The 24,386-nt window shown below is 38.8% G+C and overlaps 1 protein-coding gene across 1 annotated transcript in view; it reads left to right on the top strand.

The window, feature by feature from the left end:
* Nucleotides 1–19,086, top strand: part of LOC109450795 (doublecortin domain-containing protein 1) — a 74,658-nt gene extending 55,572 nt beyond the window's left edge. The window contains exons 18-20 of the mRNA XM_074336164.1: nt 3,942–4,092; nt 6,629–6,738; nt 17,889–19,086. Of these exons, the coding sequence (XP_074192265.1) occupies nt 3,942–4,092; nt 6,629–6,738; nt 17,889–17,915 (288 nt within the window). The 3' untranslated portion in view covers nt 17,916–19,086. The remainder of the gene's footprint in view (nt 1–3,941; nt 4,093–6,628; nt 6,739–17,888) is intronic.
* Nucleotides 19,087–24,386: the final 5,300 nt, after the last annotated feature.

The raw sequence follows: 24,386 nt of genomic DNA, 5'->3' as shown, positions 1-24,386 counted from the left end.
CTAAGATGAGTTTTCTTTTTTTAATCAGATAAAGCTATTATATGTAACTTAATCAGATTTATTGTAAAAAATTTCCAATTTTCCATTTTGTCTATGGTTTTTTTTTAATGGACAGAAATTAATATATTTTATAAGTTTGTTCACTGCTTTTAATATTCAAATAGTTTTTTGAGGTCATGTAAGGATTCATCTGATTTCTCTTCAAATTTTTTAGAAATGAGTTATTTCTGGTGTAATGTTTGAATGAAGCTATTCTTTTTTTGCTGTATGTAGTTGACTTAAAATGATCATTTCAACCCTATATACTGACTAATTTTTTTGTTCTCCTCACTAAGTTGGAATACAAACTTTATAATATACTAAATTCTTATATATGCTAGCTTCTGTTTTTAATCTATATAATGTACCTAATTCTTCTAGAATTATTATAGTTTAATAATATGTTTTAATGTCTGACTAAATTACCAATTGCTGTACTCTGTTTTCAAGTTTTACTTGAATGCTCTTCTTGACTGTTGATTCTTATAGATCAATTTTGGATTTACGTTTCAACACCCTAAAATCACCCTACAGGGGTTTTGACTGGAGTTGTGTTAGGCTATTAATTAATTTCATAAGAATTGACACCTTTTACAATATTCAGTCTTTGCAGCTAGAGAACTAGATGGAATTCTTTCTCATTCTTTTATATATCTTTGTTTTTTGTCCCTCAGTAAAATTTTATAATTTTTGTAAGAGTCTCACATTTAAAAATAATTGTTATTCCTAGTTCGTTTTGCTATTGGGATGATTTCCCCCCACTATATTTTCTAAACACCTATTTTTGGTGAACAACAACAAAAACACAATTGATGCTTTATAATTTATTTTATGCTTGGCCACTTTATTAAGCATTCTTCTTTTTGTTACTAATTTCTCATTTGAGTCACTTAAATTTTCTAAGAATGAAATCATAATAAATTCATTAATCATGATGGTGATGATTTTGCTTATTCTTTAGGAAACTATTTCTCTTATTCTGATTTTATGTTTTATTACACTGGTTATAATCATAAAAATAAATACTATTAACAAAGGGAAAAAGAAGAAATGGTATCTTTTGCCCACGTAAGTAACTAGAAAGTTAGAATGATTTGATTTTTCTTTTCCTTGCCCATGGTTCTTTTTGTTGATATTTTACATTTTTACTTTATTTTTTTCCCCATGAAGACTTATTTTAAAATTTTTAATTCATTTATTTTTCTGACTATTTTTGTAACAGTTTTAATCATGTTCTAGCATCTTGCTGCTTAATATTAGTAATTTTATATTATGGTTTTCCCATAGTGAAAGAATTGCATTCATTTCTTAATAACCTAAAATGTATGTGTGTAATATGTTTCTGAATTTTTTTATATATGAGGATATCATTTTTTTCCTATAACCAAAGTAATAATTTAGGTGGATACTAAATTCTTACGTTAAAACTTTTCCCCTTAAAATCTTCCTAGATTATACTCTACTTTCTTCGGTGTTCATTGTTGCAGAAAACAGGACTAAACAAAACTGAATTTTCCCTGATGTCTGAAGTTCATACTTTTCACCAAGTTAAATTTAAATGTTAGTCTTTTTTTTTTTTTTTTTCATTAACTTTGACTTATTACATGAACCTATTTGATCTGAAGATATGGGCCCTTATTTGGGACAGGAAATTTTTCTTCTATATATTTATTTTTTTATAATTAAGTTTAATTTATTTTGGATTCTTCTCCAGTAACACCAATAACGTACAGGTTTAATATTGGATGTCTTGACATTCTTCTAGACATTTGCCTTTCTCTGATAAATCTTATGTCTTATTTTTTCTCTATACCCTATGAGATTGTTCTCAACTTAGTCCTCCCTAATACTGATTTGAGTCTGCTTTGCTCTGCTTCTAAGATAGATTTTAATTATGCTATTAGAGCCTTTTATTTCCTTACCTTCTCTCCTCTTCTCATTCAGCTCTCTAGTCATACCAATTTGAAACCCTGTTTCTTCTCTTATTAGCTGTGTGACCTTGGTTATGATATTTAAACACTCTGTTCTCCATTTTTTCTCATCGACAAAAGAAGGATAATAGTTATTTCCATAGAATGAAATTAAATTATCCTTGGAAACTTTTAGAAAAGTTCCTAGCCTGTAGAGATGTGGCCCATAAAATGTATGTAGCCCATAAATTTTAGCTGCTATATTTGTTACTGTTGCCATCATCATCATCACCATCATCATCATCATCAGTCGTCATCATCATCAGTCGTCATCATCGTCACCATCATCATCATCATCGTCATCATCATCAGTCGTCATCATCATCATCATCATCATCGTCACCATCATCATCATCATCTCTGCCATGCTCCCTTTCTTTAAGCTATTGTCATCTAATTTCTGTGTGTGTGTGTGTGTGTGTCTGTTTATGAAAGTCATATTTCATTTACTTTTGGGGGAACACAGCACAGATACTTTCTAAAATGTACTCTGCTGTAAATCTTTTTCTAAACTTCACATTGAGTATAATGTACTTCTTTCCTATTGTTGTAGAATATTTTCATAAGGCTCATATTGTTGCTGTTGTTCATTTCTCTATTTATACCTCTTTGTACAGGGTGTAATTTCTTGACAGTAGACAGGACAGATTATTTCTCTTTGGTTCCCCTATATTTTCCCTTGGGAGCCATAAGGATTCTCCCCTCCATCTTAAGTGGGAGGGCTGGTTCATACGCACAGTATTTAGTCAAAGTGCTGCTGACTGGCTGACATTTAGCAGGAGAGGTAGGGCTGCATTTAACATCATTCTCCTGCTGCTCTTTTCTGACTATCCCACTCTACAGAGGGGAATGTGTTCTTGGATAATTTTAGTTATTATTCAATTCATTCCTTTGCTCAAAATAGCAGGTGAAAACTGCATCTGAGCATTGCATTGTCTCATCACTCTCGTCTTGCTTCATGTTACTGATTCATTTACCAGATGCAAGATGGCCTGTGTCCAGTATTGCCCCCTGTCAGTCTGCATTGTTGTGATTTGTAGCCCCTAAACAGATCTAAAAAAGAAGTATTAATGGTGATTTGGAGCTGATGTGGACCTGTCTCCTGTATTTTGAAGGAACAGGTGTATGGCCTGTATGATAGGTGAAAGTCATATAGGTAGGTGTGTAGAAACCTCTTACTTTCTTCCTGCGTGCTTTCATTATTTAGTCTTAAAGTCTTATTCACACTTTAATGGAACTGCCTTTAGGGGTCTGGCAGCATGTTGACCAATCTTTCTAGTACTGTTGACACTTTGCATCTGCACATGTGTTTTTATTATGAATATTTCTAGGAAAATTGAGAGAAATTGAATAAGGCCCCTCCAGATAGATTTTAAATTTACCCAGTTAAAAAAAGAAAAAAAGGACTTCTTAATTGTAGAATCACGGAGTCAGAGAGGTCTTAGACCAAAACTTTTATTTTATGTAGATTATATAGAGACTCTTTCGCAGGGAAGTTGCCTGAGTTGTCTGAGGTCAAACAGAGGCCAGAGCCCAGGTCGCCTCACCTCTAGGCCAGTGCTTTTGTTCTTCTAGTTCCTTGCTTGTTCAGGGAAAAAAAAAAAAGGCTATTCTAACAAGTGGGGATTCTCAAGCCAGAGTTGTTCCTATTTATGCATTTCTTAAATAGCAAGAAGTCTTTTTTTTCCGCATGGAAAACTGGAGAACTGAAAGAAAACGTCTACCGAACAACACTTACACTCCTCATTGTTCCAGCACTGAGGGAAATTTCTTGTGTCCTTCTTCCCATTTCCTTCTATACCTCTTTCTAACACTCACAAGTAAAATGAATGTTCAAATCAGTGTAATAGTTCTCTTAAAAGAATTGATTCTTTAGTACTCAATTATGTTGCGTCAAACCATCTTCCGTATGTCCGTCCCTTTGTGTGTCAGCTGCTAGATGACTGCTCCTCTCGTCTCAAAATGGTCCACCCAGCCAGAACACTGTACACCCCAAATGGAGAGCCGATCCAGTCGTGGGATGACATAGAGCGAGACATGGTCATCTGTGTGTCCACGGGACACGGCTTTATAACCCAAAAAGGTACGGGTGACAGTTTCTTTTCCATCGAGTTTCTGAAGAAATAAAGCATTCAGTCTTTTTTGCAAAGAGCTTGCTTACTCAATTTTATATCCCATTATGATTTTCAGTAACTGCCCTCCTCTGTACTTTTCTACCCCATATTACTAAAGTTAAATTTATATACTTATATGCTGGCACCTCACTGTTGACACTGTTTGCTCTAAAAAATTCAGTGAATGTTATGTTAGTTTTGAGCCTTATCCAAGGGGCCTATTTGCAGAAATTCTAAAGGGCCTAATCTGAAGGTATTTCCTTAACGTGAACCCGGAGGAAAGTGAGGCTCCACTGACTTCCTACTTTTCAAGTTATTTAAAACTTAATGTTTTATTAATAGCAACTATTCAGTTTGCAGGTTTCCTTTCTTGAGTAATAAGTAAATATATGCTCGTTTTATCATCTTATCTGTTCCTTGATAATTTTCTTTGATAAATCATAGCAGTGGAAAAGAACATGCATTTGTTTTTAAACCAACTCTTGTCCAGTATCCTATTTATCCTGAAGAATTTAAAGCCCTTTTCTGTAAGTAAGCATGTATTAGCAAAGACATAATTTTTAGAAAATTCTGAAGAACATTGGTATCACTTTAAAGGAAATTAAATAGGTTGGGAAATGAGTTACCTAGGATTCCTAAAATAATAAAGCTAGATTACTCTTTTAAAATGTTTCCGTACATTATTATTACTACCTTATATATAAGGTATGTAAACCAAAAGCTTTTAAAACAGTTGTAATCATATCTTCACATTTAGCCCAGAAGGGACAAAAGACTGGGAATGAAGATGAAAAAGCAGAAAAACAGGCATATATTGGGATGCCCAGCACTGTTCTGAGGGAAGCTATGACTATTCCTCCAGCCCCTTCCTATATTAAGCCTCCAATCTTTGTATTCTTTGTGTTCTGTTGTCCTAATCACTCAGCATTATGCGGCCCCCCAGCTTTTACTATGTGATTACTTAGAACACACCAAGGTGGGGTTCTTATCATCAGCAAGTATTAGTTGACAGCATTCTGCTTTCCTGAAGTGCATAGCTCATAGAAGAAATCTGTCAGGGTTCCTTCCCTGAAAGAGGTTTCAGTCTGATTAAGTACATGAACCCACTTGAAATATTACAGTACGATTGAATAGTAAGCCAACCAGTGGTGAAGGAGGAGGTCCTTTCCAAGTGCCTTCATTACTTCTGCTTAATCTTTCATACTCTTGGGATGGCCTTCTGTTGTCTGCACCCCGCCCTGCGGGCCTCACTGTGTTCATTGGGCCTTTCTGTTCAATGAAGCTAATTGTGCTTCGGGCACCCTAGCCAAAAGGATATCCAAAATACAGTGAGAAATGCAGGCCGCTTTCCCAGAAGCAAGCTTGTTACCAGGAAAAACTGTGAAGGGAAGAGAGAAAACGAGAAATGCAAATATTATTCTCCCCACCCTTTTCCTCCATGTTAGCGCTGTGGACCTGTGACAAGACTGTGTAGACAAACGTACATTTTTGCATCTTCATTTCTGTAACCACATGGATGGCTATGATGTGAAAGTTGATTTTTTTTCCCCTATGAAAGCAGGTCCCTATATTACCTTCATATTCTGAAAGTGTCAGTGGTTTTCCACAATTGTCTGAATTCTTTCCAGGAAGTGACATATGTTCTAGAAAATCTGATTGATAGCAGACTTTTAATTTAGTTGTTCTTTAGAGACATATTTTACTATATGAGTGCCATGTTACTCTTGTTTTTTTTCCTGAAATAGTTAAGTTAGAAATAATTATTTAGTAGAAATCTAAATATTCAGAATGTTTTTTAAAAAGAGAAAAAGAGAGAAATAAATGTATTTATTAAGAGACATTTAATTAATCATTTCTCTCATAATTTTTCTGTGACTTTCTGTCTTAATGTAGTAGAAAAATAAGACAGCCTGAGAGTTTCAAAACTAAACACTACGTAAAAACAAAAAACTATATAATAACTATATAATAACTATATAATAACATTATAAATAACTGTGTTAGGTGTATTTTATGTACTGCAATATAAAAACATTTAGCATGTGGAAGTTAGTCATCAAAGAATCACATTGGGATTTTGAAAAATGAATTTGTTTTGGCAAAACAAATCAGACACTGTTAGAATGGTTTCTTTCACACAAACCCCAACAAAATTAAAAGAGTGCTTTATGCCTTTTGTCATGAGATCTGAACACTGTTCTCACTGCTGTGTTTACCATGTTTTCAGTGGGTTCAATTTTCAGACCATTGGAGGTTAGCTTTCAATTCAGGCTTTCTAAAAAGCCTGGAAAGAAGCTCTTTCTAGCAACTGCCATTCTGTAAAAATCCAAAGAATGTTAATACATATCTGGTGTGATAAGCAAGTCAAGTGTGTAATGAGAGAGTCCAGCGTGGGAGTCGAGGATTTCTGAGGGAATTTCAAGTGTTTCATTACCCTGGACTTTTAATTGTTTACATTGTTTCAGCTCTCAAAATAATTTTCTTTTCTTCTTCTCTTTTAAACAGAGTTAAAGCAACTGATGGAGGTCAGAGCAAATTATGCCCGAATCCGAAGGCAGCAGGGCCCTGAAGCCACAGATATTGTGGTGTCTCCATCCGAGAAGCTGCGGTGTCTGGTACGTCCTCACTGTTCCTAGCAGAGCCATCACACTTTGTGTTGTATTTTGCAGGTATAGCCCATATGTATATTCTCATACACTTGCTATGATGTGATTATTAGCCATCCTTTTTAGTTTTCTGCAGACTCTTTAAAAAGTTTTTACACTTCACATTTTATGGAGAGTGGCATTTGATGCCTCAAATCTACTCTTGGAAAGGCAACAAAACTAGACAAAGCAATGCCTGTAAATAACTATGTTAGGTGTATTTTCTTCCAAGGGAAAAAAGAAAACTACTAGTTATTACTGAAAAATAATTTAGTGGGGTAAAATAATATATATATATGTGTGTGTATGTGTGTATAAATATATATATATATATATATATACATATATATGTATATATATTATATATATATGTTATATATATATATATATTAAAATAAAATAGTCTTTTTGACCACGTAATGTTAAATTTGACTCAGACTCAGCCACCATATTTTCCAAACATCCATGTTAAAATATTCCATTTATGAATGAAAATGAAATGGCCGATGGCCACCGAATGCCACGTGAATTGATCTTCCCTCCTCCAATTCCCCCTCAGTTTGGCCTGTAGTGACAGTGCAGGGCTTGGTGGGGCACAGATAGATGTTGTCACAAGGGTGAAGCTGGGTAATTCCTGGCATTAGCTCAGTAACCAAAAGTCATAGACTGTGTCCTCAATACAGAAACTCTGGAAGAGGATCTATGCACTATTGGAAGGAAAAGCCATGTAATGATTTTTGTGTGTGTGAGTTGTTTTATAAAGGGATCAAGGGATATTTTTAACAATCTCAGGTATCAATCCTACAGGAAGAAAGGACCTTACCTGTCAATTTCTTCCCGCCATGAAGAAAGAATCATTTTTTTGTTTGTTTGTAATAGCAGTGACAAATCAGAGTTTGGTTTCTGGTCCTAGTGGAAAATTTCCAGAGAAATGTTCTTTTTCTCTCTCCTCTTCTGAAAGCCCTTCACAGCTCTGTCTGAATATAAATTGCAGCCTGGCTAGGTGTGTATAGAATGGCTCAGCTGGGCTCACTCCTCAACCCCCCACTTTAATGTGATGCTGGAAAGCAGTAGATCATTTCTACTGAAGGGGGCTCTTGGTAATTGCTGCAAAAGGCCCTGTATTTACTCTCAGTCTGCAAATCAGTAGGGCTGCATGAATAAATTCCTACTGCCTCCAATGCTGCTAAAAGCAGTGCAAGTGGAGGTGAAATTTCACAAGTTACATCCACAGCAATTTGCCCTTTTGCAGACAGTTTCCCTCCGTGTTGGGCTACGTTAGAGATGCAAAGGCATTCCAGAACAGCTTTGTGACGTGTAGGAAAAAAAGATCGCAGGGGACCCCCATTTTGCTTTTTGTTTTTATTTTATTTTATGTATTTTATTTTATTTTATTATTTTATTTTAACAAGAAAGTCGAAATGAGAAGAGTTAAGGAACATACTTCCGGTCAGAAAGTGGACCAACCATGTTCTTAACCCGCCGGGCCTCTCCTTAGAATGACTGGCTCACCATCCCATACACACAGAGTTTTTTAATTTGGGGCTTCAAAATTCCTTGAAAACAAAGACATTTCTCTGGGTGCAAAAGTGCCCATCATTTTGCTGCCAAGGAGAAGTTGATTTGCTATGAAAATGGCATAATTTCACCCTGATTCAAATGTGCAAATTCCTGTGAAGTCTTCACGGTTGCATGTGAATATGCCTGAAGCGAAAATTGGTAATATCACACAATGCTATCTCAAGCACCAGGAGACATGAGGCAAAACTCTTTAACTGAACTTTTCTATTACTAGTAAATGGGGTTTTAGAGGTAATGTAACAGTCATCAACACATCACATTTTACCAGCAAGGCAGCGACACTTACTTTGTTGATGACGGCCAGCCCAGAGTAGCTGGGCCATTCATAGCCACTTTTACCTTAGACTAAGAACAGCCCCTCTCTTTCCTTATTATTCACCTTCCTGTTTGGTTGGCTGGAAGGTGGACTGGGGAGCAGTTACTCTACCTTCAGCAAGGACTCTAGGAGAAGACTATTGCAATTCTGTTCAGCCCTCCTGGGCTTTTAATAAACCCAGTAATTTCCTTTGGGGACATGTTTATCAAATTTGAATCAGCCTCATATGTATAAGTCACATTTCAATATTTTTCTATCAACTGGAAACCATTTATTATTAAATACTATAGCAACCATCCTCGAGTCCAAGGCTTTCTCCAGAAATTTATTTCCTGCTGGTTCACAAACACCCGTAAGGTGATCCAGATGTTAATGAACAGCGCACCAACATTTCTGATTGTCCTCAGAAGGAGGAATTTTCTGGATGTTTCTGCCCCACTGCTAGCTTTGGTTGCCTGATTACGTGTTGGAGTGAAGTGGCATGTTTCTGAGCAAGCTAACTAAAAACACTGTGCCTGAAAGTTTGACAGACATTGTGAGATTAGCCAATGGCATTTATAAATAAGGAGCATTTTATCTGTGTGCTTATATCAGCTTTATAAAACAGGACATATTAGTAATGATTCAGAAGATAGAGGTAGTTTCGTAGAGCGATAACCATGAATTTCCATTTTTTTCCCCTGGATTATTCATAATAACTAAATAATTTTTTGTGTGAGTCAAGAAGACAAAGCAACAAACAAACAACGACAATGAAAGGCAAACATAAATCTGTTCTCTTTCACGACAATCATTTAGAGATTGTGACCAGTAGCTGTTGCAGCGTTTGTGGACTAACCTTTAACAATTGCCTAGGTGTGCTCAGTGGCACTGAGATTTGTTCACCAAGGCAGCCAGTGTTTTCTAGCATCATTTGGAAGAGAGCGATCAAAGCTCACCGGTCTGTGTTATTCTAAATTGCCACAACATCAGATGCAAATATCCAGTTAAGTGGAATTTGGGCCCGATGATGCTCCTCGGATGTTTTTATTAAATCAGTGGCTCCAGTTCCCTTCGGTTGCAGAGCACATCTCAGCCCCTCCTACGGGTAGGTAAGCAGAAAGAAAGAGCAGCAGCTTTCTTCTCAACACAATAAACTAGAATTCTGCATAACCTGCCCGGTTTAGGGCTGCTTGGCCAGAAGCAACTGCAGAGCAAGATCAACAAAGACCACTTAGGCGCGTGCTGATGAAAGTAAATGGACCCACTGGGTGACTGGGGGTGTTCAGTGGGTGTCTGCTGCCGGCTATAGTATTTTCTAATTCTCCGACTCTGTAATATGAAACTACTATCAATAGGCTGTCACCCTGTACCATATGTGCAAATAGAAATATATGAGGAGAGAGGACGTGCTTATGCCCAGGGTGCAACTGGGTTGGGGGAGGGAGGAAGAAAGGAGACAGGAAATTATATTTATATGACAAGTAAAACGGTGATTCCGAATTGGATGTGCTATCACTCATTGTCGGCTGTATCCCTGTGCTGGTTTAGGGATAGATATACGGTGCAGTCAACCGCCGGATCCATTAGGTCCTGGCTTATCAGTCCGAGAAGTTTCAAACGTGGGAATCAATAGTGAGGTTTTAGCCTGGGTGTGGATGCTCAAGGTCAACTCTGTCAGAACAACTGAGACAGCTGGGCAGTCAGTCTCAAGGTACCACCGGCCAGCAGCTGTTTTAAAGGAAATTGCCCACAGGCGGCCTCTCCGTAAGCAACCCTGCAGACTGTGCTGGAGAGGAAAGGAGGAGAGGAAGGAACCCTTAGAACTGCTAGGGTTATTGCCCCCCTCGTATAAGGTTTGATTCTATCTCTTTTTTCATTTTCGCCCCTCTTTCCCCTCTTCCTTCCTTTCTTTCACACCTTGCATTTGGGCCTTCTCGTCTCAGCCTTCCTTGCAATTTCTCGTCTAAGGGCCGTTAGATCCCATCTTTTATGTTAAAAACAACCGTCCCCGGAGCCATTTGTGGATCAGTAAGGGTGCTTTCTTAATACACTTCTCAGAGTTGAATGTTCCCAGGCAGCAGCTGTGGAGTTTGATGGAATGCAGAGTCCCAGGCCCGACTGAAAGCTCCTTGCTCTGAACACCTGAGGTGGGGGCAGGGGCTGAGCATTTAAGATGCCCCTGGTATGGAGAGTGCTAGCTGAGCACACTGAGAAACTGGCTCAGGAGTTTGTGACTGACAGCTGGGCGTGACCGGAAGTTCTCAGTACCAGTTTACAGAACGCTTGTGGACTGGAACACTTCCCCTTGCCTTTGTGCTCAGCGGCTATGAAGACAAAGAATCACTTGCTATGTGTGTGAGGGTTTGAGTCTAAATGTCCTCACGTTTTCTCATCACCATTTCCTGGAGAAATAATGGAAATGTTCTTGGGTCGGGACAAACCACCCAGAGCTTGTAACCAGGACCCAGATATTGTAGGTGAAACACATGAGTTTGAGGTGGGGAAGCTTCCCCTGTTAATTAAGCTGCTTTCAGTGCTGATAAAAGTCTTCCTATTTTAAAGGTCACAAGAATAATGCCAGGGCTAGAATATATATAGTTATTTTGAGGGTGGGGGAAAGAGCTTCCTGGAGTTTTCTCATGCATTTTTTTATATGTGTAAAGAGAAAGAGCTTTAGAAAAAGCACCAGGGTCCTATTTGCCGAAGTGACCTTTCTCCAGTGAAAGAGCTTCTTGTTAGATGGGAGGCTAGAACCTCTCTGTTCCATGTTTGCTCTAAGTCTAGTTTATGTAGAAGCCTGAGCCACCCGCATCCCTGGCGGGCTCATCTAACAGTGTGAAACACCGCAGGCTGTTATTTCAGTTCAGTAACATGTGCTCTTAGAAACGACAATTTTGAAGATAGTTTTCTTGTCCCATCAATGAAATCCATATAGGTTGAGAGACAGACACTTTCCTTAGAAGACAGAAAATGCAAATAAAATAGTTTTTTTTTTTAGGAACTATTCATATATAAATATAGCCAGGTGCTCACTGTTCTGGGTGCTGGGCACGCAAAGGTGAATGCAATCGGTGTGTGGCTACTTGGATGGTGCAGACACCACAAATGCTGGAGTAACAGGTATGAGGTGAAGTGTAGGGGAAGGAGATGAGCTGGATTCTGAAGGGCCTTGTAGGTCCTGCTAAGGCATTTGAATTTTTCTTTTTTAAGTGCAGTGGGCAGCCATGTAAGGGCCTGTCTGTCCAAATGGCCACCCAGTAAGTCTGCCATTCCCACTCTTGACTTCCCCATTTCTTTGGGCTTCTTGCTTCTTCCATGAATTTTCTGCTTCTCCACGGGCTCTTCTGTTCTATGCTAAGATGCTCGCATGCCTACTTACAGTTTCTGCTGCTTCATGACTTCTGTTTTCTGCCTTCTCTTTATATTTCTTTTGGCTCCAGGGCCACACGACCATCTGAATTACAGTTTTTATGTCTTCTAATGGAAGATTGCATGGCTGGAGGCCGCCAGTAGCTGCCTTAGACTCATTTATTCAGATTAGGGTGTCAGGGATCACGTGATACAAAGCACAGCTTGGCTGTGTAAGCAGTGGTGTGGGTTGATCTTTCCTTAGATCCCTGTGGACATGACTGCAATTCGGGGCTCCATGGCATTTTTGGTATAGACCCCTAGTTCTGCCATTGTTATGGTCCTTATCTCCCGTCACCACTGAGGGATGGAATTAGCAGTGGACTCAGCTGGCCTGTCACTATCCCTCTTCAGCCGTGAGAGGCTTGCCCTTGGGTGCATCTTCGAAACTGACCCTGATGGGGTAACCTTGGGGATCTTTGCTATACAGGCGACACAAACTTGAGGTTGAAATCTATGACTTTGGTTACAATATCAGAATGGATACCATTTGGACTCCCAAGTTACACTTGTGAACGCAAGCAAGTATATCCGAGAATGTGGATCTTGCACATATATCCCAGCAAAACTCAAGACACTCTGGCATCAGGCAATTTTTCCAAATCAATTTGGAATGCCAAAACCTTTTTATTAGACCTTTCTTTGCCTTTTGTTCAATGCAGTCATTTTGATAGGCTGAGTTCCGTTGTGGAGTTTGATTTTTTTTTGTTACCATCTCGCCCTCTCCCGAGGGAGGCCAGACTGGCTAACAACTTTCTTAATGTGCTTTGAAGTTGTTTAGTTATACTGTTTTATTTCAGATTGTTGCTCACATGGATAATACTGATGGTTATCTTTATTTTGTATTTATTTTATTTTTTATCATTCACATTCTTTTTAAATTTATGGGAGTGACATTGGTTAATAAAATTATGTAGGTTTCAAATATACAATTCTATAATACATCATCTGTATATTGCATTGTGTGTTCACCACCCAGAGTCAGTTCTCCTTCTACCACCATATACTTGACCCCCTTTTCTCTTTTCTACCTCCCTCTTCCCCTTTTTCCCTCTGGTAACCACTAAACTGTTTTCTGTGTTTATGAGTTTTTTGTTTGTTTGTTTGTCTTGTTCATTTGTTGCTTTCAGTTTTATATTCCATATAAGAGTGAAATCATATGGTTCTCAACTTTTTCTGTCTGACTTATTTCGCTTTAGCATGATAATCTCTAGATCCATCCATGTTGTCACAAATGGCACTATTTCATCTTTTCTTATGGCAGACTTGTATTCCATTGTGTACTAATACCACTTCTTCTTTATCCAATCATCTATGGAAGGACACTCTGGTTGTTTCCATGTCTTGGCCACCATGAATATTGCTGCAATGAACCTAGGGGTACATATATCTTTACGGATAAATGTTTTCGGATTTTTGAGGTAGATACCCAGAAGAGGGATTGGTGGGTCATATGGGAATTCTATTCTTAATTTTTTGAGGAAATTCCGTACTATTTTCCACAGTGGCTGCACCATTTTACATTCTCACCAGCAGTGTATGAGGGTTCCTTTGTCTCCACATCCTCTCCAACACTTGCTATTACTTGTCTTGTTGATGATAGCCATTCTAACAAGTGTGAGGTGTTATCTCATTGTGGTTGTGATTTGCATTTCCCTAATAGCTAGTGAAGTTGAGTATCTTTTCATAATACTGATGGCTTTGTAACTCATCAGTGTATACCCCCAGCCTTGCTCTACTCCAATTGTTTATCCAAGTTGTAGCCAAAATGATCTGTCTAGAATAAAAAACATATTGTGTTACCCTCTTGTTTAAAAACTTTCAGGGACCTTACATTGTCATCAAAATAAAGAACAGACTCCTCCCTGTGGTACCCAATGATCTTGGGAATATTGGGCCCCCCAAGCCCTGCAGCCTCAGTTTTCACACCCCTTTGCTCACAGAAATCTGCATCCCACTCACCGTAAATGTTCCCTCAATTTCTCCCAAATCGTGTGTTGTCTCTCACTTCCTTTGCATGTTCTCTTCCTCCTGCTTTCTCAGGAAATTGTCCCTGAGTACTGCCCACACCCAGCTCTGTAGAAGCTTCCTTCATATGTCCCTGTGTCCCCCTGTTTACTTTGGCTCACCACTGTTGACATATTCTTTCTTTTACTCATCTATAAACTCCTTGAAAGTAAGGCCAGGCTTTCAAACCTGTATTCCCAGTATCTGCATATTGCTTACCATATAGCATACATTAGTGAATATTTCTTGAATGAATCTAAAATTTAGGGTAACTGGTTTAAAAAGGTACCAGCTTTTTAACATAGAAATTGAATCAGAGTCTGATTTGTTTTTTTTGATGGAACTTTCTTCTCCTCACATGCATTGTTATGGAGTGAATATTTTTGTGCCCCCAATACTCATATATTAAAATCCTATGCCCCAATGTGATGGTATAGGGAAGTGGGGTCTTTTGAGGTAATTAGGATTAGATGAGGTCAAGGATGGAGCCCTCATGAATGGGATTCTTGCCCTTACAAGAGTCATAAGAGAGCTTCCTTCCTCTGCTCTCCTCGCTGCCATGTGAGGATGCAATGAGAAGTCCACAGTCCACAACCCAGCAGAGGGCCCTCACCGGAACCCAACCATGCTGGCACCCTGACCAGGAACTTCCAAGCTCCAGACCTATGAGAAATTAATTTCTGTTGCTTCTAGGCCTCTGGTACTTTGTTATAGCAACCTAAGCTAGTACATGACTTATCACATAAATCCACAAAATATTACATAAGTTTCTTATAAAACAAGTCTTTTACTTGTTGGTAAGGCAGTAGACACTGACTAAATTTCCTTTATCACAGGGCAAACCAAAACAGTGTCGATTATGATCCCACCTTTGCTGACTGTAATGTTCAAAACACTCCCGAGGCCTGATAGAGTGGAAAACTCTCTTCTCTCATCAGTGCCCAGATGGACCCTTTGCTCGCTGCCTCTGCTGCAGGCAGCCTGGCTTGGAAGGGAAGACATGTCACCCCCTTTCACAAGTGTGATGATTTGTGGCTGAGAAGGGAGAGCCTGCTCTCTGAACCACATGCCCCCTGGTGCAAGCAGGCTAAGGGAAGATGAATGGCATTATAAGACAGACATCTGAATGTTTCGTATTAAATTAGTCCCACAGAGCGCCCAGAATTCTCATTCCATAAATCACCAAGTAAAATAAACTCACTCCCAGGTTAGATTGCTGTGACTTTGGCCCTTGGTGTCATAGATAATCTGAGAACAGTTAAACATTTGTCTGAAATAGTAATAATTTTCAGCATATTTACTCAGTGGCATAGAGGTGACCCAGACTGATCTCTGTTGCCAGAAACAGCATGTAAATGGGAGTCAGCCAATTTAGGAGATTTCCAAGTAAGAGCTGCTGCTCCCTACCCCCTCCACCTACTTTGAAACTCCCATGAGCTCCGGAAAGGAGCTGCTCCATGCTGGGGGCTGTGATGAGCAAACTTCACTCCCTCCACAAAGTAGGTGAGGAAGAGCGCCGAAGCAACCCACCCCTTCATTAAATGCAATTGCAGCACCATTTTGAAATCCACCTGCACGTTGTCTTGGTCTAAGTACCATAGAGCTAGGAAGGACCTTGATACCACTAAAGCCACATTTCTCTTCAATGACAAAGGTTTATTCTGAGACTATTTTATAATGCATAAAATACCGTACAATACGATCCAAGGACACCTTGGATCTATTCAGGTTCTTCCGTTCCTAAACTGACACCATGAGTGTTTGGGATCTAATAGGATGAAACATTAGACTACGGTTCATGAGACCATTCAACTCAATGCTAACTGGTTGGAGGCCCATCCTTCTGAGCTCCTGTTTTGTCTTCTATGAAATGAGGAAAGTAGGCTCTTTCATCTCTAAAGTCCCATCCAACTTTAAAAGTCTGATTCTGATTCAGTAGTGCGATACAATTGGGCAACAAGAGGGACAGCAAGAATTCCAGATGACCATGGGAAGCCTAGCTCTCTGTTTGGTAGGGCCTTTCGAACAGGTGGTCACTAGGACTGGCATCCAGATCACTTTGGTGCTCAGAAGCCCAATCCAGGTTTCATCAGAGCAGCAGAGGGAGGCCACGGCCCAGCTTAGTGGTAGCCAAGGACTGGAGGTGGTTCCTCCCAGGGGCTTGGTGTTCAAGGCCTGACTTGAGTCTTGCCTCCTGCACTATTGAGCAAGTGCTTTGGCATGAGGATCAAATAAGAAACATGGAAGGGGAGGGGCACCAATGCTGCTTTGAGTGTCTCCACGTGCCAGGCCAGCTGGACCTCTGACACTATTGTCTATTTCATTCCATACTCATGACCATCTTCAGAAGGAGACATTTTTTGTCCTTTTCCATTTTACAAATGAGGAAGCTGAGCTTCTGAGTGGTGATAGATCTTGCCCGAAGCCACTAGCCAATAAGTGGCAGAGCTGGTATTCGAACTCAGATCTTCTTCACCTCAAAGCCTGTGCTGTTTCCATTCTACCACCCTAGAAACGCTTTATAAGTTTTCAATGCTGTAGAAGTTTCAGGCGTGGTTATTGGTAATTCTAAAATTGAGTGCACTGGATGCCTTCATCAAGGAATCACTTTATGGGTTAGGTGCTACCTGTCTGGACGATTTCCCTGATGGTGGCTAAGTTAGGCCAAGTGAGTTACCCTCAGATGCTCAACTCAAGGTGGAAGGAGCACAGCCCAGTGTGTGGCAGAGGTCCTCAGTAGCTCACCAGGACATAGCAAGCCATTGGGGGTCTCACTTCTTAGCCTAATGGCTGTATTCATTCGTGTATTAGTTGCTAGGGCTGCCATAAGAAAGTACTACAAAATGGGGGCTTAAACAACAGAAATGCATTGTCTCAGAGTTCGGGAGACTAGGTGTTGGCAGGGTTGGTTCCCTCTGGAGTGTGCATGTGTTCCATGCCTCTGCCCTAGTTTTGGTGGTCTGCAGATAATCTTTGGTGTTCTTCGACTTATAGAATCATCACCCAGTCTCTGCCTCCATCTTCACATGGCATCCTTCCTGTGTCCCTGTCTGTGTCCAAATTTTCCATTTTCATAAAGACACCAGTCATATTGAATTAGGGGCCCACTGTACCCCAGAATGACCTTATCTTAACTAACTACATCTGCAATGATCTTATTTCCAAATAAGATCACATTCTGAGATGCTGGGGGTTAAGGCTTTGACATGTGAACTTGGGGGGAGGGGCACACAAGTCAACCCATAACAGTTGGCAAAAAAAAAAAAAAGTCCCAGCCACGCAAGCACTTCGTCTGAGCACAAGTGCTCACCATTAAAGATCACAGCATTCTTTCTTGATGGCCTGTCTCTCTCCCTTTTATGTCTCTCTTGTTTCTTACTAACACTGAAGTCTGATATTAATGGAAAAACCATTAAAAAAAAACTATTATCCTATGAGGTAAAGTGAATGCACTCAACTGTAAAAGGAAGACTTATCGATCAATTTCAGGTAAACCTTGCTTGTCTGACACTTTGCAGCTAAGGAATGTGTTTTTATTGCCTGGCCAGATAGTTCAGATTTCCGGTCAGTCTTAGTCAAGACCCTTTTTATAACATTGATAAAATTTTATCACAGAGCTATGAAAACAAAATTAGATTTCATAACTCACATCAGGCCTTGAAAGGGATGCCTCTATAAATTTTACAAACCTTATCAAGTTTTAATGCACCTATTCTAATAAATGTTTGTAAAATAGCAACTTCTGCTAAACTTCATATATATGTATATGTGTATATAAATAAGCGTATGTATATGAAAAATATACATGTTTTTCTCTATCTTATAGGAAAGAAAACTTTCTTCGCCTACTTGAAAACAGAAGCGTGTGATTGAAAGTCCAGTTATTTAGATTGCTGATCACTCTGAATTTAGGAAAATCTACTTTTGCAAAATAAATCTGTGTAGTTTATTTAAAAATTAGGTCCTAAAATTTATTCTTCAAAACAACTGGATTTTTCACAGGCGGATTTTGAAGAATTACCAACACTGATAAATCAACTATAAATGATCTATATATTCCTAATAAGACATATCATAATCAAGGACAATGTTAGCCATGGGGATTGTATATTCTAGAGTAATCCTGTGTACACTTATAGTTTCTCCAGTGTATATCATGGCCTGTTGGGGGAAAAAAACTTGCATATATTTTGAGCACATGTTTTGTCTCCCCAATAGGTGGTACGTACCTAGAGGGCACAGACCCTTGTTTTTTATTTACTTGGGACAGAGCTGTGCCCACAAGGACTCAAAGATAATGCCCCAAATTCCCACTGCCAGAGCAGCTTGGTGGGAAGATGAGGTTCGGCCATCTTCCACTCTTGTGCTGGACCACAAACAGACATTACAACTGTACAGCGGGAATAGAGGATCTGCTTTATAGAATTTCATTTCAGTCAGCTGTGCAGGGAATGAAATCCTCAGAGTCAAATGAAATGGACTTATAGTTGGATAATCCTTTCTGCTTTTCAGGGGCAAGAAACACTTCTCCAAATTGTGCACATGAAAAAAATGTCATCGTGTAAAGTAGGCATATTTGTAAAATATGTCTTTGATGACTATACATCTTGGTTTCAAATGCAAAGTTTAAAGAAACGTCCAAAAAATTGTGTGAAATTCCTTATAAATGAATTCACTACCTTCAGAATCTCAATAGACTGTAGTAAAGGAGTTCTCAAACTGTTTTGGTTCACAGACTCCTTCGAGATTCTTTTGAAAAGCCATAAACTTACAAAATGCACAGACAAAACATGTTTTTTAATACTTTTCCATGGGATTCACAGGCCTACCTGAAAAACATCTGTGAACGTCCAAGTGAAGAACTCCTGATATAAGAAGATATTTCTGATTTCCATAACCTTTAGGGTTTGGGGCACATAGGATCCTTCCCTCTCAATGGAAGATTTCAAAATACAAGTCAGATGAAACAGTTTCTAACTCTCACTATTGTAACATGTTATCTTGTTACATTCAAAAACAATAAACCATGATAATTTCTTACTATCTTTGTATGTAATTTTTCATCTATGAATCTTAAGTGGGAAAAGAAAAGGAAATATAAACTTCTTCAAACATTGTTGTTAATTTTGGGCATTCCTTGGAGAAAACAACTTATTACCTGGAACAAAAAAAGCTAATTAAGTTGGCATTTCTTACGATCATAAAGCCCGTTTACTTGCTGCTTTTATAAGCAGAAGGGAATACATGCTGTTTCTCTTTCGTCTGTTGGGAGAATAACAGGGAACACTGACAGCCCCAGCTTTGGGGTGAAACTCAGCAGAGGAGTGGCCGAAGATGTCTGGAGCCTACCTGGAAATCAGTCATACCTGTTCTTTGAACAACAGAGCATCTTGGGTTGGAACCCCCGCTACCTCCACTGCTATACTTTTAGTTACACTTATCTTTGATATAACATGGTGATGTTTCCACACGTTCAGATAACTTTCTAAGTTATCATTTTATTCTGTCATGTTGCCACTATACTTCAGTTAATTTAGTCAAAGCTTACCATACTCTCAGTCAGAAATGATGTTAAAATGCCTTTTAACTCTGTGTAAGGTATTGCTTAGAAACCTCCTTAAAACTATTACATTTTTATATGAAAAATACATTGGAGTATGATTTAACGTCACTGTCCTTAGCTAGAGTTCTCAGATTAGAAAAGGACGTTGAGCGAGGAGCCGAAGACACCCTCCAAGGCTGCTCTGTTTTCTGCTTTGTTCCCAGAGCTCAGCACCGTGCCTGGAACAGAGTAGGTGCTCATGAAATCTTTGTGAAATATCAAATGAGGAGCTCTTTTCAACCCTGACTGTGCTTCTTACAACCCCTGGGACATATGTATTTTCTCCTCTGAGAAATGAGAAGAACACTATCTCCTCCTACCCTCAAAAGTTGTTTTTTGCATCAGATGAGATAAAGCATGAAAAAGCATTTGTCCTTTTTTTATGAAGAACAGAATAGTCTTCAAAAGTAGTTGTAGGATCTCGTGCAGACATAAAAGAAGTAAATACCATTGTATTATTGTACAGGAAAGAAAGAGATCACAGACTTAGAATTCAAAATAAACATTTTATTTTAGAGAATTTTAATGCTATATTAAAATTACAGGGACCACTACACGCCAGGTGTTAATACATCAAAATGATGAGCTTTCTTTCATTCATGCATCCAACCTAAGACATCTCATAGCTGCCTTGTGGCCAGTAGGAGAGGTTTTACATGACACTCATGTAAGTGGGGAGAAGGGACCTTCCGATCTTCAAGAGGGGTGGGGGAGGCAAATGCTGTAGTTGAAAGTTAGCAAAAATTATTTTAGAGGGGTGCTGATAACATACATTTTTAGGATTGTGGTGTACTCAAGTATTTGAGAAGAAAACAATACCCCAAACGCAGAGGAAATTGGCATCATTTATTCATGTAACATATATTTACGGAGCTCCTTTGATATGCTGGCACTGCTCAGAGCTGGGCTATAATGCTGAACGAGACAAAAATCTTAATTCTCATGGACTGTACTGGCCTTGTGAGGGCACACAGTCAGTACAGAGGGGAAACAAATAAATAGGTTGGAAAACAACTAGGGATAAATGCTATGAAGGAAAGAATGTTGAGTAAATGGATAGAAAGTGACTGGACAAATTGATATTCAAATTCACATAGTTATTGAAAGATATTTTTTTCAGTGAGTAAGTGAATGGTGATATAAAAAATCATTTGCAGAGGGTAACAACTATAATTTGATACTTCGGAAGCACTCCATAGAGTCTGGGGAAGAGAGTAGTAGATTCGAGTTAGTAAATAAGAAATTATGTCTTCTATAGACTCATCAAATTGTGTCACCAACGTTGGGAAATTTTCCTATCTTATCTGTGTCTTGAATGTAGACTAGCAACTATTATCCGATTCATCAGAAGACTCTCACGTTTTAGATATGCTGGCTCCTGACAAAGACAAAGCATAATAAATTTTGACATGACTTCAGAAATGTTAATTGAGTTTATATGTATCTCTCTTGGGGCCTCAGGAGAATGTAATCGTTATTATCACTGCCACCAAACCCACTGTCACCACCAGGGTTGTCAGAAGACAAAGTGGTGCACAGTAGGTAGGAGCATAAGTGCTAGAGGCAATGAATGTTAGCTAGGAAGCTGCCCATTATGTGTCAGGCATTCTGATAGTTCTTTATATTCATTAACCTGTTTAAGGTAGTCCTTACAAGTATTATTAGTTCCATCTTGCAGATCAGGAAACCGAGGCCCTGATGTTAAGTAACCTGCTTGCGGTCTCACAGCTAAGGGGCAGAGTGAAGCCCGACCCTGAAAGCACAGGCACTAAACTCCTACATTAACTGTTGTCCATTTGTTCATTCGAGTTTATTTATTGAGGACCTACTATGTGCTGAGTCCTTGTTTGAGCAAGTTAAGTTTGGCATTAAACCGATGACCCTTCTTTGTGTCAAGAGAAAAGAAAGTGCACAGAAGAGAAAAAAAATAAAAGAGAGATGAGTACAAAGCATACCCTACTTGTTCCTTTGATTGAACTCAGGAGAAAAGACTTTTTTTTTTTTTTTTTTTTGCTACCACTCTCTGAGCTTCTGGAATCTCTCTGTCTGCTCTCTGTTTGAACTTGGGCAAATATAAAACTTATAGTTTCTCTGTTCCCAGAGCTTTCAGAATCCCAAAGCATTTGGTTTAGATTAAATTCGTTGACTGAGGCATTATAATTCGGCTTCAACACAGATGATCCCATCACCCATCGCCTTATCGAACCTAACTGCTTATTACAGTAACAGACTACACTAGTCTGGGGCAGGGGCAGGGCCAGGGGAGAAGGTCAGTCAGGTTTAGCAGCCACATGTACACAGCAGGGTGGTGTCCTTCTAGAATCGAAAGGAGTGGATTCATAAAATCCAATCAGGAGCATGTGTGTGCATATAAGCCTTTTTTTTTTTTTTTTTTTTTTTGCCTGAATCTAAATTATAGAGATTTTAATAGCTTCAGTAATTAGACAAGTATGCAGTCAACCCCATTATGTTCCTGTGTAATATCACACTCCCCAGGGCCTACCTTCCCTGCTTGCAGGGCTCCCTGCATGGGCCCCCTTCCCCCTTATTTTCTGCCATAGGGAAGCAGTTTTCTTTTCAAAGAGCTCACTGTTCACATTGTTTTCGTTCCCTCAATCCAGAGGTTGGATTTGCTTTCTCAGGGGTTTCACCGTTGCATTGCCCAGTTGTGTAAGAAAAGGCCAGGACCAGGTCTGGTCATTCATACATGGTCCCCACAGTACCCAGTGTCCGCACGAGGTGGTACAGTGGCTGCCACACGATGAATAAGGCACTTAGCACAACGACTGGCACAGAGTAGACACTTCAGAATTGTTGACAACTGAGTCTGTTTAAAAAACTCTGTTGTTCAATTATTGACCTTAAAGGCAGCAAAACAAAATGCCTGGATTTAGTCTCTTAAATCATGGACTCTATTGTAAAACACTGCCTTTCTATATCCCTGATTGCCTTGTTTTCTTTCTCTCTTGTGTTTTGTAACTTTCTATTATCCGTAGTAATATTTCACTTTATCAGCATAGATAATCTCCTTGCAGGTGCTGAGGTATCTTGAGATATATTGTACATCTTGGATTTTCTTATTGTTGTTTCCTCCAGAACTACAAAAAAAATCTTTTTGATGATTTGAAATCATGGACAGGATGTGCTGTATTACTAAAATAATGCAGTTTATCTAATCAAGAGATTGACGGTTTCCATGTGCATACACATATTTTCCTAGAGGCCGTCAGAAAGCAGCTTTCATCACTGTTTGTTTTTTGTGTTTGTTTTTTCATGAAGATATTCCCAAAGAAAGGTGTCTGGAGTTTAGTATCCTGAGGTCACCTTTTCCTGTCCAGTCCCTCTCCCGAACAAAGAAAACAAAGAAAGAAAGAAAAGAAAAGAAAGAAAAATTTGAATTAACTATCTTTCCTTCACAATAATCTGAAAATTGTCCCCTGAAAGCAATTCTAGAAGTCTATGAATTTGGCCTCCAAACTGCTTAGAAAAGGGGAAAAAAGTAGTGTAAAATAAAAACCTTATAATTGACTTTATTGTAATTGGCAAACTGATACTGTCTTTTCTCTTTAGAGTGGGTATCACACAGAAATATTGGTGTGGGCCACGGTACGAGACTTGAAAGTCAGAGATGTTTTCTAAGACTATCTGAAATCTTTTCTACAGAGACAGACAAAAGATAATGAGCATAGGTATTGCTAAAGGATTCTCATAATTTATAACTCAAATCTAATTTTAAAATATGTGTGTTTTTTAGGCTGTAATGGCTAAAAATGTTAAACTAAATATTTTGCTTAAACAAGTAACGACAGAGGGGGTATATGAGCAAATTAGAATGCATGAAGGCTGCCTCTGCCGTGGCAGTTTCCTCTAGAAGAGAATGGCTAATTCATACGTGACATATTCTTGTCACTCCTTGGGAGAAAGTCTTCCCTGGGAGGAGCCCAACCATTCAGCATTTTGCTTCTGGTCAGGATTGATTCCAGATGTGGGCGGTAAATGCTAGAAAGGGTTTGGAAAATGGAGTGGAAATGAAAAATCCCCTAGGTCATTTGAGTGTTGATGACAGATGAGGTAGGTATTTTCAGGTAACTAATGAACTTGCTGGGAGCTTGGAGAGTGTTCAGTCTAGTAGACATTTAACAAGCAGGAAAGACCCAGCTGAGATATCATGGCGGCTGCCATGCACCGAGAACAGAGGGAAATGGGGAGTCCTGATGATAACACATAAATATCAAAAGCTGAAACATGGCTACTCTGTAAATGAGCTGAATTTAAGTCTTTTCCTAAAGCTAGCTCATAATTTGTAAATATATGTGTTTTTATATGTTTCTATTACTTGATTTATTATGATTATTTCATTATTTGAATTAACATTGAATGAGTGTTTACTATGTGTATGTCAGTAAGGCAAAATAAGAGACAAAATAGTAGAATGATTACAAGTACAAATCTTGAAGTGACCCAGACTTGGGTTTAAATATTGACTCTGCTACTTCCTAACTTGATCTTGGGCAAGTTATTTTAAACCACAGTTTCCTGGTCTTTAAAATGAATATAATATTAGTATTTATTTTAGAAGCATTGTTACAAGAATTAAATGGGGTGATGTATATAAAGCTTTTAGCCTAATACTCAAATAATTCTCAATAAATATAAAGCTAACAAAGTAATAATTATTATTCTAGAAATGGAGGTTGGACCAGCAGGTGACACATAATCCCA

Source organism: Rhinolophus sinicus, linkage group LG06, assembly GCF_036562045.2.
Source record: "Rhinolophus sinicus isolate RSC01 linkage group LG06, ASM3656204v1, whole genome shotgun sequence".
Taxonomy (NCBI): domain Eukaryota; kingdom Metazoa; phylum Chordata; class Mammalia; order Chiroptera; family Rhinolophidae; genus Rhinolophus; species Rhinolophus sinicus.
Note: the sequence above shows the minus strand (reverse complement) of the source record. Positions and strands in the feature narration are given on the sequence as shown.